Raw genomic sequence first — 18,376 nt, 5'->3', positions numbered from 1 at the left:
CAAACCAAAACAAAGTATTTACTAATATTTGTATTTTGTTTTTGTAGGCTCGTAAGAAGAAACAAGAAGAGCTGGAACGCTTGAAACAGGAAGAAATACTCAAAAAACAACAGGTTAGTACGGTTATAGTTTATTGTTTGCCCATTTTCATTCTGATTTTGAGCTATAAATACCCCAGGGGAAATTCAATAGAACCTGTCCCAGTTGAGATTGCCTTAATTGAATTTCTCATAGGGTTTGGTTTTTTATCTGTCCATGTTTTTTGTGTCTCAATTTTCGGAATAGCCTTTTTCAGTTTCCAAAATGGCCTAGTTTGACTATTGATTTTTCTTTTTTGCTTTTGCTATTATAAAAAAAATATAAATTTTATTTCATTTAAAATTGTAGCTTCTTCTCATCTTTAGGAACTAAGAGTTGAATATGTACATTATGAAAATTACCAAGAAGGGTTTGCTTTCGTGGTAACTTCAATGGAAATGTATTTTATTCTTGGTCTTTCCTTTTGTTTTCTTCAGTTTGTTTTTCTTTGATTTCATTTCTATGCTATTGATTGTTTACCTACAAAAAAAAAACACAATACAATTCTAAATATTTTATTGACCATTAATTTTTTGTTTAGGAAAAGGAAAAGAAACGTCAAGAAGCTATTTTAGCTAAAGAACAGGTATAACCAAACAAATTGTGCCTATCCTACAAACCTTTTAAAACCTACAAACTGACACCTTGTAGATTACATATTTGTTCTTTAGAATAGAGTAGTTAAACTATTGTAAGCGTAGTATTTTTCCCAAACATAAACCCAATTTCCTTCTAACCCCCCAAGAGCCTTCCACATTATTTTCATATTGTGTTTTTGAATATTTTGTTTCCTCTAGGAACTGAACCGACAAAAGGAAATGCTTTTGGCTGCCGAAATGGAAAGAGAACGTAGACGTCAACACATGAATCTTATACGTCAATTGGAAGTGCGTCGTAAGTTTGAGGAGCGTGAAAAGAAGAAACATCAAATGGTTTTGGATCGTTTGATTATGCGTGAGAAACGTTTGGCAGCTCGCAAACGGGATGCTGAAATTTTAACACAGATAAGGTGAGTTAACAAGCTAGAATTTTTTTCACTTCATACACTCAAAGAAAAAGTCTACGCAAAAAAGCATTTTGTGTGCTTTTGTTATAAGACTTCGCTCTTTTATAAGTGTAGTAATCTTGAAGAAAACGATTAGCAAATATTTTGTGGAGCTTTAAACTTTTTGGTGGATTAGTCTTCTGTGTCTACTAACGATTTTTTTGGAGTGTAATATTTTAACATATATAATATATATTTTATTTATATTCGCATACAGGAAACCCCAAGAGGATTCAGAACTGATACAAACTAATCAAATACCAGACTTAGAACGTATTGCTGGAAATCGTTTACCTGGTCAAGCTATGGCTGATCTCCTAATGGTCTTTGAATTCTTACACAATTTCGGGGAAACCTTAGGATTTGGTAAGCATTTTAAAATATCTAAAGACCCATATATCGATTATTAACTTTCCACATTCTTCTCTATATTTTTTTCCTATGCAGATATGGAATCTCTACCCACTCTCCAGAATCTTCATGATGCCCTTGTTAGCGATAGTAATGCCGATGCCGAAGAAGAACTCTTGTCTGTGATGACCCATCTATTGGTGTGTGCCATAGAAGATCCAGGTATACCAAATCCTGGACGACACACAACTCTGCTTGGTCAATCGCTACGTAATGCCGATATCACCAATTCTAATGTAGCCGAAATATTGCGTATTTATTTATATGCCACAGCCACAGGGGAGATTCGTCAAATGTTTGGTGTGGTTATGGATCGTGAGCGCGAAAGACGTGTACCCGATCACCATCAAATCGATTCGGAATCTGTGGTTCATACGGGCAAAAATGCCGAATATTACAAACTACTGCATGAAAACGAAACATGGAAGCTATCGATGGCTCTTAAGGATCGACCATTTGTTGCTTTGAACCCCACCAAGAAGGCTCAAATATTGGCTCATTTGTGCAATGATTTACTCATGAATAAGGCTGTACTGAAACAAATTGAAAGTAGCCTGGATACGTGCAATCAAATGCGCAAAGAAAAATATATGACTGATATGAAAGTGAGGAAATATAAGGCTTTGCATATGCGTAAATCTCGCATTGAGACCTATGAGAAATTACAAGCCGAGAGAGAAGCTGCCATGCAGGCTATGGCCGCTCAACAAAAATTGGATGCTGAGCGCATGGAAAAAGAAAATGCTGATGGTAACAATAAAGATGCTACGGCAGCTGCCTCAGGGGCTATGGGTGATAATGAAAATCCTCCAAACAATACATTGGATCAAACTGCCACCGATACTACCGGCCAAGGCGAACAAAATAATAATGCCAACAACAACAAAGATGAAAATATGGAAGTTGATGGAATGGTGGCTGGTGTTGGCGATACTCCCCAAAAGCAACTTATGGATAAAGATTTAACAAACCTGCCTGGTGCTGCTTTGGATGATGCCAAACTATTGGCTCTTTCGGCAGACATTACTCCAACTAAAATTGGAAAATTGGATGATTTATCAGCCACCTCGTATCATAATGGTGGTTCTAAAGTCGGTGGTGGTTCTCGTGGTGGTCTTAATGACGATGCTTGCACCGATGGTGGCATGGATGAGGATATGAGTGATATGGAATCTGAAATAACCAATGTGGAAGAGGATGAAGACAATCGCCTCTCAGCCGATGAACTGCAAAAGAAGTTGGATAAAATAATCAGAGCAAATTTGAATTGCAAAGAAGTCCTGGAAAAGTCCACCAATCAATTGAGGGCCACTTGCTTTGGCCAAGATAGATTTTGGAGACGTTATTGGCGTTTACCCAAGGCTGGTGGTATATTCATAGAAGCTTTGGAATCGGCACAAAATGATATATTCCAATACAATCAAATCTTGGAACAAGAATATGAAGAGAAAAGATTAAACCAACCGCCTGAGAGTAACCAAGAATCCGAGTTGACACAAAAGCTTGAGGAGGGCAATGAAGGCCCAACCACAGAGGAAAACGATGTGGAAATGAAGAATGTTTCCGTAAACGAACCGAATATCAATCAATCGGCCACAACAAATGCGGACAATATTGCTGCCGATGATTCCGATGACGATGTTATCGAAACAAATCGGGTTGAGCCGGAAATTGTAGACTTAAGAGATGACGATGATGATGATTATGATGTCGCCATTAAACCCCAAGCCATACAAATCGATAATAATGGAACTCCAAAAGTTGAGAAACCAGATGCTGCCGGTCTTTTGCCTCCACCACCACCGCCTATTCCTGGCACAATAACAAATACCATCAGTGGTAATTCTCCCACAGCAGTTGTTCCCCTGCCCATTGTGAATCCTCCCAAAAAGGAAGTTTTCGAAAGTGAAGTTTCCAAAGATGGAGCTATTGGCAATCCTTCCCAGAACTCTATAACAATAAACTGTGATAAATCTGACGACAATGATACGATGATGAATAACTCCACCACCAACAATTCTTCCCCATCTCTAAAAGTCGATCCCATGAAGATCGATGACAAAAAAGAAGACGATTGCATTATTGTTTCTTCTTCAGGCCCCACGGATTGCAAGCCATTGATGCAACCGCCTGAGCCGCAAGAGAAATGGTTTTCTATTGTTAATCGTGAAGTGCCATTAACAACTACCGAACCTCAGAATGCCACAAATTTGAAAGAATTCCAGAAACTCTACTCTAATATTACGTGCAATTCCAGCTATCAGATACAGGGTCATCCCTGGGATCTACCCAATAATGTCCAATACTTTACTGTGACCATGGACGATTGTAAAGCTGATCTGAGTAAACTTACCTCGGAATGCATTATCTCCCTTTCGGGTTTGGATCAGGAGCAAATCGATAAGAAACTAAAGGAATTCGAAGAAAAATTACAAAATTCAAAAAACTCCTTGGAGACTCCTCGTCATCATCAAATGAGCAACAGCATGAAAACTGAAGGTGCAAGTGACAACATGGATTGCGATGACGAGGAGGTGGGCGATGAACATCTTGACAAGAAATCCCTGGTGAAAAATGAAGCAGATTTAAAATTTTTTCATTTCGCTAAGGAGGAAGCCATCGACTCCGGAGGTGGAGGATTAGATGGTGGCGATTGTTGTGACATCAAACCAAAGTTGGAAATAAAATTGGATGAGGCGTTGCAAACGTCTCTGCAAAATATGCATAACATGTCGTTGACCAACATTAGCAATTTCATACAATACGACGTTCCCACGCCCTTACAAATGACTCTTGAGGAATCGCAAAAATTGGAGGATATAAAAAAGGAGGGGTTTCCCAAAAAAGTAATGGATAGTTTTGTGCCCCATAATCTACGTTACAATTGGTGGAAAATTGATACCATGGAATTACTACAACAGGTCATTAATTCCCTCAATTCGTCGGGCTTGCGAGAAAAGGAGCTTAAGGAAAATTTGACTCGCTTCCTAAGCCAAGAAATACCTTTGGGTATACCCCATACTCTTGGCGAGGCCAAGGAATCAGATACACCCTTTGTAATGCCTGATAAACCAAGCGATTGGACTCCCAAAATAGCCAAACGTGTCGAAATGGCTTTGCTAGAACAATTGGAAGCTTTGGAAGATAAGATAGCCTCAGCTTCTATGCAATTGAAAAATTGGGCTTTGCCACCTCGAATTGAGTCTGAACTAAATTTAGAAAGTGATGCCGATATAACAGAAGAGGATTTTGTCAGCATCATTCCGATGATCCGGGAGCGTATAATTGATTTAGAGGCAAATATTGAGAGACGTTATCTTAAACCGCCTCTTGGAGCCCATACGGGTGATGCCCACTTGGCTGCCATTGCACAGAATCAGCAAAATACTCAAACTCAAAATTCAGCCAACGCTGCCGCCTATTATCAGCAAATGCAACAGCAACAGGCTGCTGCTGCCGCCGCCGCCCAACAACAGCAGCAGCAACAACCTTTTAATCCATCGGCATTCAATGAGCGGGCCATGGCCTTGGCCGCTGCTAATAATACGGAAACTAATTCCCAATCGCATAATGAAAATAACTCTGGTGGCGATTCACCCTCCAGCAATTGTGATAGTGACAAAGATGAGAAGGTAGAAAATATACCAAAGGGTTTGGTATCTTGGCGTGATGCTGTATCACGATCACATACCACTGCTCAATTGGCTATGGCCTTGTATGTATTGGAATCTTGTGTGGCCTGGGACAAGAGTATTATGAAAGCGGTAAGTTTTGAATTATATTTTGAGATATTAGAAGTCGTGTATTCTTTAAACAGTTAAACATTTCTATTTTTGAAAATCCGGCCAAAAAAGTTATATTAACACACTCTTAGACACATACACACACACCCATAAGCACACATTTTGTTTCATTGTTGTTGTTATATGTATTTTTTCATATTATTTTTATTATTATGTTGAAAATAATATTGTTCCTTCTTATTTTTATAATGCTTCGTTTTTTTTTAGATTTAGGTTTATATGATACATTAGGGTAGTCGATGGTACTAACATTTTTCTCTTGCATTTCCCCATTCATACTTTGTTTTAATGTTTTTTCCGTTAATTTTGTTTTTAATAAAATAACTCTTTGCATGTTGTGGTATTTTCTCATGTCATAATGGGGATAGGCTCTATGAGTTTCTTTCATATAAAGTGGAGAAATTTATCTAGGACTTTTTCTTAAAATTTTTATTGGTGCACTTTTACAACCATTTTTAAATTCCTTTTGTTTATTTTTGTGTTATATAATTGGATTTCAACTTGGATATTACCAAGCTTGTTTTTTTCAAGCATGCCAAAAGTTTGGACGTTATTTTCTTAAATTAAAAAAAAAACTGCATCGATTTTTTTTAATTTTAAGAACATCTCTCAACTAAATTAGATTAATACATTTGTTCAAGCCATGCCTACATAGCAACTGTCTACTTTTGTTAAATTGCAAAAAATGCATTTTTGTATTAAATTTCAAAAACTCTACTAATAACATCAAACAAAACAGCAGATTTAACGATATATAGGGTCTGTAATTGAAAATGATTCTTGTTTCAATCTGGATAAAATGTGGGCGTTAAGTTATCCAATCTTCTCTAAAAAGTCAACTTTCATTTTATTTTTATTGTGAAAAATGAAATAGCATAAGTGCTGTCTTTTCAAAATTTGAAGAGTTAAGGCCAATATTTTTTTTTAAGTCACTTGGATTTGACCTAAAAAATTATATTGAGTTTTGCGTAGAAGTTTTTTTTTTTGTTGATTTGCACCTGTGAAACATGAACTTTGTATCGGCCTCTATTTATAACTATCTCAAAGTAGTCTTATTATTTAACATTAAGCAAGATCGAATATTTAAACAATAAGAAATCATTCAGAACTACGTGAATTTACACCCAAAGAATTTTGTTAATAGACACATCAGTAAACTCTGCTAAAGCAGCAAAAAGTTTGTTGAAAACGGGAAAGCAGGGAAATAGCTATTTGTATACCCTCCACCATAGATGGGGGGTATATTAACTTCATCATAGGTCGAATGGTATTGCAAATGGGCCTTTTAGGTATAGCCCCCATATAATCCTACCCCCAGATTTGTCTTGCGGAAAAATTGACCCATATCGGTTCATAACACTAGTTTAAAACAAGTAAGGAAAGACTAAAGTCGGGCGGGGCCGACTATATTATACCCTGCATTTTCGATACTATATTACATCCGTCAAATGTGTTGGGTGCTATATATAAAGGTTTGTCCCAAATACATACATTTAAATATCACTCGATTTGGACAGAATTTGATAGACTTTTACAAAATCTATAGACTCAAAATTTAAGTTGGCTAATATACTAGGGTGCAACACAATGTTAGTAAAAAATATGGGAAACATTTAAATCTGAAGCAATTTTAAGGAAACTTCGCAAAAGTTTTTTTTTTTATAATTTATCGCTCGATATATATGTATTAGAAGTTTAGGAAAATTAGAGTCATTTTTACAACTTGTCGACTAAGCAGTGGCGATTTTACAAGGAAAATGTTGGTATTTTGGCCATTTTTTTCGAAATCAGAAAAACATATATATGGGAGCTATATCTAAATCTAAACCGATTTAGCATTGTAGCACGGATAGCTACAATGCTAATTCTACTCCCTATGCAAAATTTCAACTAAATCGGAGCTAAAAATTTGCCTCTGTGATCATATGAGTGTAAATTGGGCGAAAGCTATAAATGGGAGCTATATATAAATCTGAACCGATTTCAATCAAATTTGGCACGCATAGCTACAATGCTAAATCTACTCCCTGTGCAAAATTACAACCAAATTGGGCCAAAACTCTGGCTATTAGTCCATATCGGGCGAAAGATATATATGGGAGCTATATCTAAATCTTAACCGATTTCAATCAAATTTTGCACACTTAACTGCACTACTAATTGTACTCCTAGTGCAAAATTTCAAACAAATTGGGCCAAAACTCTGGCTTCTAGGACCATATTAGTCCATATCGGGCGAAAGATATATATGGGAGCTATATCTAAATCTGAATCGATTTCAACCAACTTTGGCACGCATAGCTACAATGCTAAATCTACTCCCTGTGCAAAATTTCAACCAAATTGGGCCAAAACTCTGGGTTTTAGGACCAATTAGTCCATAACGGGCGAAAGATATATATGGGTGCTATATCTAAATCTGAACCGATTTCAATCAAATTTTGCACACTTGACTATACTACTAATTGTACTCCTAGTGCAAAATTTCAACCAAATTCGGCCAAAAATCTGGCTTCTGGGGCCATATAAGTCCATATCGGGCGAAAGATATATATGGGAGTCATATCTAAATCTGAACCGATTTCAATCAAATTTTGCACACTTGACTACACGACTATGTGTTATATTTGTACAAAATTTCAAGCAAATCGGTATAAAACTCTGGCTGCTGGGTCCATATTAGTGCATATAGGGCGAAAGACATATATGGGAGCAATATCTAAATCTGAACCGATTTCTTCCAAAATCAATAGGGTTCTATTCTGACCCAAGTTAGGAATATGTGCCAAATTTGAAGGCGATTGGACTTAAATTGCGACCTAGACTTTGATCACAAAAATGTGTTCACAGACAGACGGACGGACGGACAGACGGACATGGTTATATCGACTCAGGGGCCCACCCTGAGCATTATTGCCAAAGACACCATGTGTCTATCTCGTTTCCTTCTGGGTGTTACAAACATATGCACTAACTTATAATACCCTCTTCCACAGTGTGGCGCAGGGTATAACAAATTTTCATGTACACTTGATGAAAATCCACTTTTCGTATGTACTTTGAGCTGCTGAATTCGAAAAATTTAAAAAAAAATTTATTTGAGATATCCCGTTATTTTTAAATTTTCGCTCTTTTTTCACTAAACACAATATATTTCGAGTTAGAAATCTGATTATAACGTTGTTGGTACTTAAATGAAAGGTAATAAGATGACAAATAATCGTGTGTAATTGGATCTGTGTTAAGTTAAGTGGTTCAATGCGAAAAGTCAAAATGTTCAAAAAATCGTATTTTACAATGGACCTTCCGCCAGAAAAGTATAAACCTTTAAAAAAAATTTTCTTCATGGTCGTATAGACGATACTCTAACGCAAGTAATAAGACCAACTAGAAGAAAAATGACAAAGTAATAAGCAACAAATTTAGATACTATTAAACATACTCTTGGAGCATGTCAGGGCAAAACTCTGGCTTTTGAAGTCATATAAGTGCAAATCGGACGAAAAATATATATGGGAGCTATATCTAAATCTGAACCGATTTAAATCAAATTTTACCAAGCACTGCTCTCTATGCAAAATTTCATGAAAATCGGTAGTAAACTTTGGCCTCTGTGGTCATATGAGTCTAAATCGGACGAAAGATATATATGGGAGCTATATCTAAATCTGGGAGCTATATCTAAATCTGAACCGATTTGGCTGATATTTTGCAAGTTTTTCGAGACTCATAAAATATTCGGATGTATGGAATTTGAAGAAAATCGGTTGATAAACACGCCAACCATGGCCAGATCGGTGAAAAATATATATGCCAGCTATATCTAAATCTGAACCGATTTTTTCCAAAATTAATAGCGATTGTCTCTGTCCCAAACAACCACCATATGCCAAATTTGAGGACGATCAGACTTATTTTTGCACACAAAAATACACGAACAGACAGAGAGACAAACAGACAGACAGACGGACATCGCTAAATCGACTCAGAATTTAATTCTAAGATGATCGGTATACTAAACGATGGGTCTCAGACTTCTTCTTCTTGGCGTTACATACAAATGCACAAACTTATTATACCCTGTACCACAGTAGTGGTGAAGGGTATAAAAATGCTGATCGCATTTGGGAGCTTTTAAGGATATTAATGTTCGTTACTCACTGTTATACAAAAATAAAACAGCAGGCATCAACTGCTGTTTTTATACAATTTTTGCTATCACTGCACAGTGTTTTTCCTTTTTCTACATACTTTGCTGTTTTATCAGGATTTTCTTCTATGTCTATGTACTAATATAATTTCTGTAGGTGGATTTGATAGGTGTTTTATTGAGTCTTTGTATATAAAAACATAAAAAAAAATGTATGCAACTCTTAAATAAATGTAAAACAATTATAATTGCTTTTTTTTAGCCACCAAGAAAATCTGTTATCACAATAATTAAAACTCCCTTATCCCTATATAGTAGTGTCGTTTTCTATTCTATTCTAAAACCATAAATCACCAATAAAAAAAAATAGTTTTAAATTGGCTTCAAATTTTAGAAATTATGGTCTATTCAAAAATGTAATTTATTTCATTGCGTTATTGACTTCACATTAAAATTTAGTAGAATTTTAGAGATTATTTTAGCCAATGCTTTTCTTTCAAAGTAATCTAAATGCGTTTTCTAAACTATCTTTACTTCTTAATCTAAGTATCTGGATGAAAGAAGAAAAGAGAATTAAGAAAAACAAAAAAAAAAAAAAAAAATAAAAATTTAAAAAAATTCTATAAATCTAATTTTCTTTTCGATTTTTTTCTTTTTCAAATAAAATACATAAAAACTGATATTTGTTGTTGTCCAATTACTACGCACTTTTATAATTATATCTATGTCGCTTGAAATTCCAAAACATTATAAAAACATAAAAAAACTACATTATTTGGGAAAAAAAATAAATTAAATGATTTTTGTTAACTTTGCATCTTTTTCCAATAATAATAATTATAATACCCCACTTTGTTTTGTTATCATTATTGTTATATGAAAACTTTTGTGTGCTTTTTCAATTATATTATAATTTTATGTCTTATGATATTAAAATATATATATGTATTAATTCTTTTTTTCCATAAATCCCTAAAATATAATGGTGAATGTTTTTCGTTAAAAAAAATTAAATTCTATTAAAATTAACACTATGTCTTTGCAATGCCAATACCATTCAATCAATCACACCTTCATTATCACATGATCATTTTTTAATGCCTATATTACTCACTTCACTTGAAATCATGATAATTTCCTTTCCTTACCCTTTCCCATTATTGTCTATTTTTTTGCCTACTATATATAAATCTAATAATAATTTCCATTGGTGTATGATATTATAATTAAATATCCTTATTACTCCAAAACACCCCTCTTATCCTATTGTTGTTGTTGATTGTTTAAATTTTGGCCTATTCCTTCATACCATGATAAAACTACCTATCCTTGTTTTAAAAAAAACTCCAAAGAAAGAGGTATTGAAAAAATCTGAAAAATCTAAGAAATCCAAAAAAGAAAAGAAATCAAAAAACAAGAAAAATTCTCAAAAAGATGAAGAGGTTAATGCTAGCAATTCTACCCACCTGAATAATGGCAAACATAAACAACATAAACATCCAAAAAAGAAGAAATCCAAAAATAAAAATCATGATAATGAAAATTCATCCAATGCATCAATGACAAATATTGAAAATTTATTTGAAAATAATGAGGAAAAGTCAAAGAAAGTGACACATATAGAATCCAAGGATAATCCTATAAGAGTTTGTGAATCTACTACAGATACCTCGATAAAAATCAATTTAACCTATCAGACCCCTAAACAACGGTATAAGAATGCCCTAAAGGCGGCCACAGCTCCCTCATCGCCTTTAACCAATTCAACAACAATAATAAACTCTTCTGATTCCTCATCCTCTCCTAATCCCCAACAAATCCATACTAGTTCATCTATTGAATCTAAAGGGTCTCTAGGACCTGATTGTCAATTACAATCATCCCGTGAGTCTAGTCCTATTTGTGTTAACACAACACCACCGTCATCACCTGCCAAAGTGAAAATAGCTTCTAAGAAAAAATCGAATAGTGCTAAAAAAATGAAAACAGCTAAAACAAATTCACCAAAATCCATTACGAACAACACAACAACCACCACCACCACCAATCATGATTCTATAACTCCTAGTTCCCATAACCTTTTAAAATCCATAACAACTACTCCCACTTCCAAAACAACAACAACAACAAATACTAAAAAATTAGGTAGAAGCCGTAAAAGAACAACATCTACAAAATCTTCCCCATATTCGAATTCCTTACAGAATTGCCAGTTCTGCACATCTGGCGAGAATGAGGATAAGCTGTTGCTATGTGATGGCTGTGATAAAGGATATCACACCTATTGTTTCAAGCCTAAAATGGACAATATACCGGATGGTGATTGGTAAGTAAATCATTATAGGGTTTTGAAAATTTTAAAATTATTTTTTATTCAAAATTAAAATAAACAAAAAAATGTTGTTTTTTTTTTTGCTTTAAAAAGAATGTAGGTGGCAACTAAGTTCTTGTTTACATTGAGGGAAGCTAATACATTTCATTATCATTTCAGTTCAAAATCGTTAATTTCACTGCAACCGTTTTTTTTGAACATGTTTGAAATTTTGTTTACAAAGTCATAAGTCTTGATATAATTAATGTCCGTCTAAGTCTCGTGTTATCTAGTTTTAATCCTGCTATTTGCCCACAATGCCACTTGAAACATGTTGTCACCCACCCAATCAACCCAACCACTTCCTTCAAAAAGCACTAAAAACCATAACCAACACTAAAATTTGCCAAAGAAAAAAAATATTTTTTTTTATATCCTATATTGGAATTTCCAAACCTCTTAATTTGTTTGGTTTATTTATGTCAGTGCTCTTTATTCTTTATTCTTTCTTCTTTTTCTTCTTCTCGAATAGGTATTGCTATGAATGCGTTAACAAGGCCACCAATGAACGTAAATGCATTGTATGTGGTGGCCATCGTCTACCACCGGTGGGAAAGATGATCTATTGTGATTTGTGTCCGCGTGCTTATCATGCCGATTGTTACATTCCGCCATTATTAAAAGTGCCTCGTGGCAAGTGGTATTGTCATGGTTGCGTTTCAAAGGCACCACCACCGAAAAAACGTTCCTCTTCCAGTAAACCTCGCCGTGATCGTGATTCATCATCGACCTCGCTATCGAAACGCAAGGATAAACATCACAATACATCATCCAGTTGTGAACAATTGAACACCTCTACAGATCATCATAATTTACACAATTCATCGCATGATGAATCAATGACATCATTGCCTCCACCCTTAAGGTAAGAAATTTGTAATGATAATAGAAGAAATCTTCGAAATGTTACATCTCATCTTCTTCCTCTCATCTAGTCCTGCCCATTCGGTGGCTTCGACTTCCTATGATGATCATCATAATAATTCCATAGATACCACGCGCTTCCAGAATCAAGTTAGCAATCGTCAATCATCAGCTCTAAGTCCCCAGCCTAATAATGATTACAACGATGCCAGTATGGATGGCAATGCCTCCAATAATACAGCAAGCAATGTAAATTCTTCAACAGTTCAACATGGTATACTATTAGCATCACAGCAACAACAAACTCTTCAACAGCCAACATTGCCACTATTGCCGCAATCACAACAACAGCAAATAATTCCTCCCGGAATTGCTTCATTGGTTAATCAGAACCAAGCATTAGCTCAGCAGCAGCAACAACAGCAACCCCCCATGTCTATGCCCTTAACATTGCCCCAGCAGCAACAACTATTCAATAGTATGTCAACAGGTTCATTGCTACCCCCACAGCCGCCACAAACTATGTCACCATCATTGTTTGCCAATTTAGCTGGTTCAGTCCCTCATCCTTCGTTGGCAGCCAATCAGAATAACCATATACCGCCATTCTCAATGAATTCAACTGTTGTTGGAACTTCATTGATACAACCACCGCCATCTACAGCTGCCACAACGACTGGTTCGACAACAATGTCTCCTATGGCCAATCAAGCAATGCCCCTTATACCTAACCAATTGCCCATATCGGTTAATATGCCAGTATTATCAACGGCTACACTTCCCACTCCAATGGCTTCAGCGACGGTAACGGCACCATCTTTAATGTGTTCAACATCACCACAACATTCCCTAACATCTCCACGTGCATCAACACCCACCCAATCGCAAACACTGCTTTATAATGCTGGATCCATGCAACAACAATTGCAGATGCAGCAACAACAACAGCAACAGACACAGCATTCACCCCAAATGCTGGCTACAGCTCCAACACCTCCACCACCTGCCATGACTACACCTTCGTTGACTTCGCCCATACCACCACCACCAACATCGGCGGCCCTGGGTCCTCCGCCTCCACTTAATATACATGCTGTGCAGGAGGCTAAGGAGAAAATGAAACAGGAGAAAAAAGAAAAACATGCCACCAAGAAATTAATGAAAGAATTGGCCGTATGCAAGACTGTTTTGGGGGAGATGGAGGTAAGAATTTCAAAAAAAAAAAAAAAAATGCAATAAAACAAAATAAATAATTTATAAATTGTCTACACAAAAAAAAATCACGAAAATAATTTATAAATTGTCTACACAGAAAAAAATTTCACGAAATTTTTTAAGTCTTTATTGATTTTTAAAAAAATATTAATTAATTGATGTCTTAATAAATGAAATTAAATTGAACAATTTTTTTTATTTGATACAGAAATCAATCACAAATTAATAGTATCAATTAATTTTTTAATTGGATCAATTAATTTTTTAACTGCTACTATCATTTCTGTGATTGAAGATATTTTAATTTCAATTAATTCGACTAATTAATTTTGTGATTGAATCAGAAAAAATTTTTTGTTTGTACATTTTTAAGTATATATAAAAAAATATAAATTTAATTTCTTTGTTCACATTTTGTCATATTCCCTTTTTGTTATTACTCTCTTACAGCTCCATGAGGATTCGTGGCCATTTTTATTACCAGTAAATACCAAACAATTTCCTACTTATCGTAAAATCATTAAAAATCCTATGGATTTATCAACTATAAAGAAAAGACTACAAGAACTAAGGTAAATAAATAAATTTAGGAAAAAAATCTTTATATAGAAATTAAAAAAATACAGTGAAACATCTGCCACCCAAGGGTCCCTATACACAGAAAAAAAATTTTTCCAATTAAAATCTTAATTGAGTTTTAAAAAATTTTCAGTTAAAAATTTAATTGATTCAAAAAATTTTTTAATTGAAACAAAAATCAATCACAAAAATTAATAGCATCAATTAATTTTTTAATTGGATCAATTAATTCTTTAATTGACCTTCAATTAATTTTTTAATTGATACTATCATTTCTGGGATTGAAGACATTTCAATTAAAAAATTAATTGGTTAATTAAATTCGTGATTGAATCAGAAAAATTTGTTTGTGTGTATTTGACGTTATAATTTATCAAACGTCCTTTTTGGATTTGGATTTTTTTATGATTAAAAACTAACATTATTTCCCTCTCTCTTCTCTTTTTTTTGTTTGTTTTTGAAATAGTTACAAAAATCGTGAAGATTTCTGTGTTGATGTTCGACAAATATTCGACAATTGTGAAATGTTCAATGAGGATGATTCGCCAGTGGGCAAAGCTGGTCATGGAATGCGTAAATTCTTTGAAATGCGTTGGGCTGAGCTAACCGATAAACATTCATGATATCAAATACAGCAGCAACAACATACGTCTAGCACAACACAGCAAGAACAAATAAGGCAGCAGCAACAGCCACAACAATAACAACTCAAATATAACAACGAATAAAAACAAATAACACAAAAACAACAACAACAACAACAACAACAAAACACACACACACAAAACAAAGAAATATCACAATAATGTAAAATGAAATGTGAAACATTTTCATTTTGTTCTTTCTCGCATATAAGTAATTTAGTTTCTAGTAACCCTCCTCCTCTCCCTTATATAAATATTTAGCAAACTTAATAAAACAAAAAGAAAAATTAAACAAAGGAAAAGAAATTACCATGGCAAAAAAATTGTAAAATTTTTACATAAGAAAAAAAATACAAGCGATTCCTTTTCCTTCCTTTTTTATTAACTATTGCAATTGAATAAAAAAAAAAAACAAAACAACACGTATTAACGAAAGGAAACATAGGCTTGGATATTAAATATAAAAATAAGTATGGATTATCGAAAATAAATAAATAAAATCTCCCCAATACTTATACCAATAACACACAACCACCACCACCACATTCTCCTACCCGAAAGTATAGAAGTTTTTTTTGTTTTAAAGATAAAAACATTTTATTATTAATTAATAGAAAGTGTTACACAAAAGTATATGCCACATTTTTCAAATGATAAAAGTGATTTAATATAAATAATATAATAATCCAACAATTTTCTGATACCCTTAGCTGGAATTTTTAATTTTAAAAGCTAACGAATGTATATAATTTATTAATGGGCTAATTGAGTTGAGTTCTAAAATGAATGTGAGTTCTAAAAATGAATATGGAAAATGCCTCTTGAAAATTAGATGTGGTTCGTTAAATTTATTTATACTTACGCTCCTAAATTTCCATCTATTATAAATGGGAAATCTCCTTAACGGAAATAAATTCTCATTTCTAATGTTTATGAATTTTAATTGATATATTGCATATTAATTTTTTTTTTTATAAATGGCAAATTTCCTAAAGGGAAATAAATTGTCATATTTTCTTTTAAAAAAGAAGGAAAATAATCTGGTGTTTATGAATTTTAATTGAGCTGGAGTAACATTTTCGATTGCGATAGACAATCTTGTAACATATAAGGGGAATACATAGCCCTTGAAAAATGGTGTTTTTAGTGAATAAATTTATATTTATGCTCCAAAATAAATTATATTTTCTCTAAAAAAAATTAAGGAAAATATCCTGATGTTTATGATTTTTTTTGAAATATTGTTTATTTAAATTTATTATATTTCAATTTATTATAAATCGAAAAGTCTCCTAAAGGTTAAAAAATTAGTATATTTTCATTTAAAAATAGAAGGAAAATAATCTGGTGTTAATGAATTTTATTTGATATGTTGCTTATTAATGAGCATTTTTGATTGCGTTAGACAATTTTCCAACATATAAGAGGAATACATAGCCCTAATTCATACCTAGTATATAAATTCTATATTTTTTTAAAGAACTATTTTATTACGTATTGTTCTTTATTTTTGATTCGTCAACTCAAGCTTTTCGTTTTAAATCTGAATAATTGTTAAACATTATCTTTCAAAACATAAAATTCGTAAGAAAGCCAAAACTAAACAAAACCGTTTTTAGTCGCCCTTTAAAATTTCCATTTCCACATGGTACAGGGGGCTTAGTTTGGGTCATTGGGATTAATAAAAGGCAACAATGAAGGACTTTTCTTAGCAAAGTTTATGAAATTATCTAATGTTAGTGGTAAAATGAAAAAAATAATACCTTATTTAATTAGTTAAAAAATATACATATTTCATTTATGTGTGCTATCCCTTTTCCCACAGAATCTTTGCAGTTTTAGTAGATTTTCCGCTATGTTTCTAAAATCCATTGGCGAGTACTTTTCAAAATGACTCAATATTTTAAAGAGTTCATGAAACTCTCTAATTCCTGATGTAAATTTAAAAAAAATACCATTTATTTAATTCATGAATTTTCATATTTTATATATGTTTGCTATCCCTTTTACGGCAGAATTTTGCAGTTTTTTTAGTAGACTTTATGTCTCTAAAAAAAATCCATTAGAGTCTACTTTCGAAATGAGGCAATATTTTACAAAGTCCATGAAGCTCTCTAAAGACGGGGTTAAATTGAAAAAAAAAAAAAATAAATAATATCTTATTTAATTTGTTAAAAATAAACATATTTCATTTCATTTACTTTTTTAGTAAACTTGTCTAAAAAAATCCCTTGTATTGAAATTTTCCAAATGAGATAATATTTTGCAAAGTTCATGAAAATATCTAATACCAGCAATAAATTGAAAACCTAAATATTATGAATGAATATGAAAAAAAAAATGTTGGAAAAAGAAAGAATTTCAATTCCTTTTAGAAATCATTTTGAATTAATTGCACATTCGTTAGATCACCAATTTTGTCCTTTTTGATAGAATGTTTTGTTTAACATTTTGCTCAAATTAAAAGAAACCAAGAAACTCGATTTTTTTTTAATTTTATATTTTTTTCTTAAAAGAGAAAAAAAAGAAAAATAAACATGATCAAATATGTAAAATTATATTTGTTAATTTCTATTGAAGTATAAAACATTTAAGTCTGTATTTTTTTTAGAGTTTAGTTTATAGTTTTGCATGTTTTTATCCATACACATACACACACAGAAAGTAAAAGAAAAAAAGCAAACATGATAACGTACAAAACAAAAACGTGAATGAAAACTTACTGAAAATGAAAAAAAGAAGAAAAAAAACTGGAACTTTATTTTTGTCCAAAAGTATACTCAACAAATAAAATAAAACAATATAAAGTATATATATTATTTAATTTTAAACTATTTCGTTTTAAGTATTTTTTTTTTATAAAACAACTATTTGTATTAATTTTTGTATTTTCGCAAAAAATAAAAACTAACTAAACAGTATTTTTCTTTTATACATACTAAACACAAAAAAGAGAACATTTAATTTCAAAAAACAATATTTAATGAGGTTTTTTGTTTCCCCAGAATGAAAACAAAAACGAGCAATGAGAATGCTAATAAAATCTAAAAAATGAACAAAAAAATATTAAAACCCAATATAAAAAAGGAAAAACTACTTTGTAATTTATAAATAAAAAAAAAATATTTGTATTTGTTGTACTTAGTTTTTAGTTACAAATCACACATATATCCACACAAATTATATCCTTAAATGAAAAAAAAAAAAACAAAAGAA

General features: G+C 32.8%; 1 protein-coding gene across 8 annotated transcripts in view; it reads left to right on the top strand.

Moving 5' to 3' along the window:
• The window catches only part of tou (bromodomain adjacent to zinc finger domain 2B toutatis), a 255,805-nt gene extending 237,724 nt beyond the window's left edge, over positions 1 to 18,081 (top strand). For 7 of the 8 annotated variants that reach the window (XM_075313309.1, XM_075313307.1, XM_075313308.1 and 4 more), the window contains 10 exons: positions 48 to 113; positions 620 to 664; positions 876 to 1,087; positions 1,341 to 1,489; positions 1,571 to 5,298; positions 11,692 to 11,813; positions 12,331 to 12,723; positions 12,794 to 13,925; positions 14,388 to 14,509; positions 14,983 to 18,081. In XM_075313309.1, coding sequence (XP_075169424.1) covers positions 48 to 113; positions 620 to 664; positions 876 to 1,087; positions 1,341 to 1,489; positions 1,571 to 5,298; positions 11,692 to 11,813; positions 12,331 to 12,723; positions 12,794 to 13,925; positions 14,388 to 14,509; positions 14,983 to 15,139 — 6,126 coding nt within the window. In that variant the 3' untranslated portion in view covers positions 15,140 to 18,081. The remainder of the gene's footprint in view (positions 1 to 47; positions 114 to 619; positions 665 to 875; positions 1,088 to 1,340; positions 1,490 to 1,570; positions 5,299 to 11,691; positions 11,814 to 12,330; positions 12,724 to 12,793; positions 13,926 to 14,387; positions 14,510 to 14,982) is intronic. The other variant, XM_075313311.1, reaches the window with a different exon arrangement.
• Positions 18,082 to 18,376: the final 295 nt, after the last annotated feature.

This window comes from Haematobia irritans, chromosome 5 (assembly GCF_050003625.1).
Source record: "Haematobia irritans isolate KBUSLIRL chromosome 5, ASM5000362v1, whole genome shotgun sequence".
NCBI lineage: Eukaryota > Metazoa > Arthropoda > Insecta > Diptera > Muscidae > Haematobia > Haematobia irritans.
Note: the sequence above shows the minus strand (reverse complement) of the source record. Positions and strands in the feature narration are given on the sequence as shown.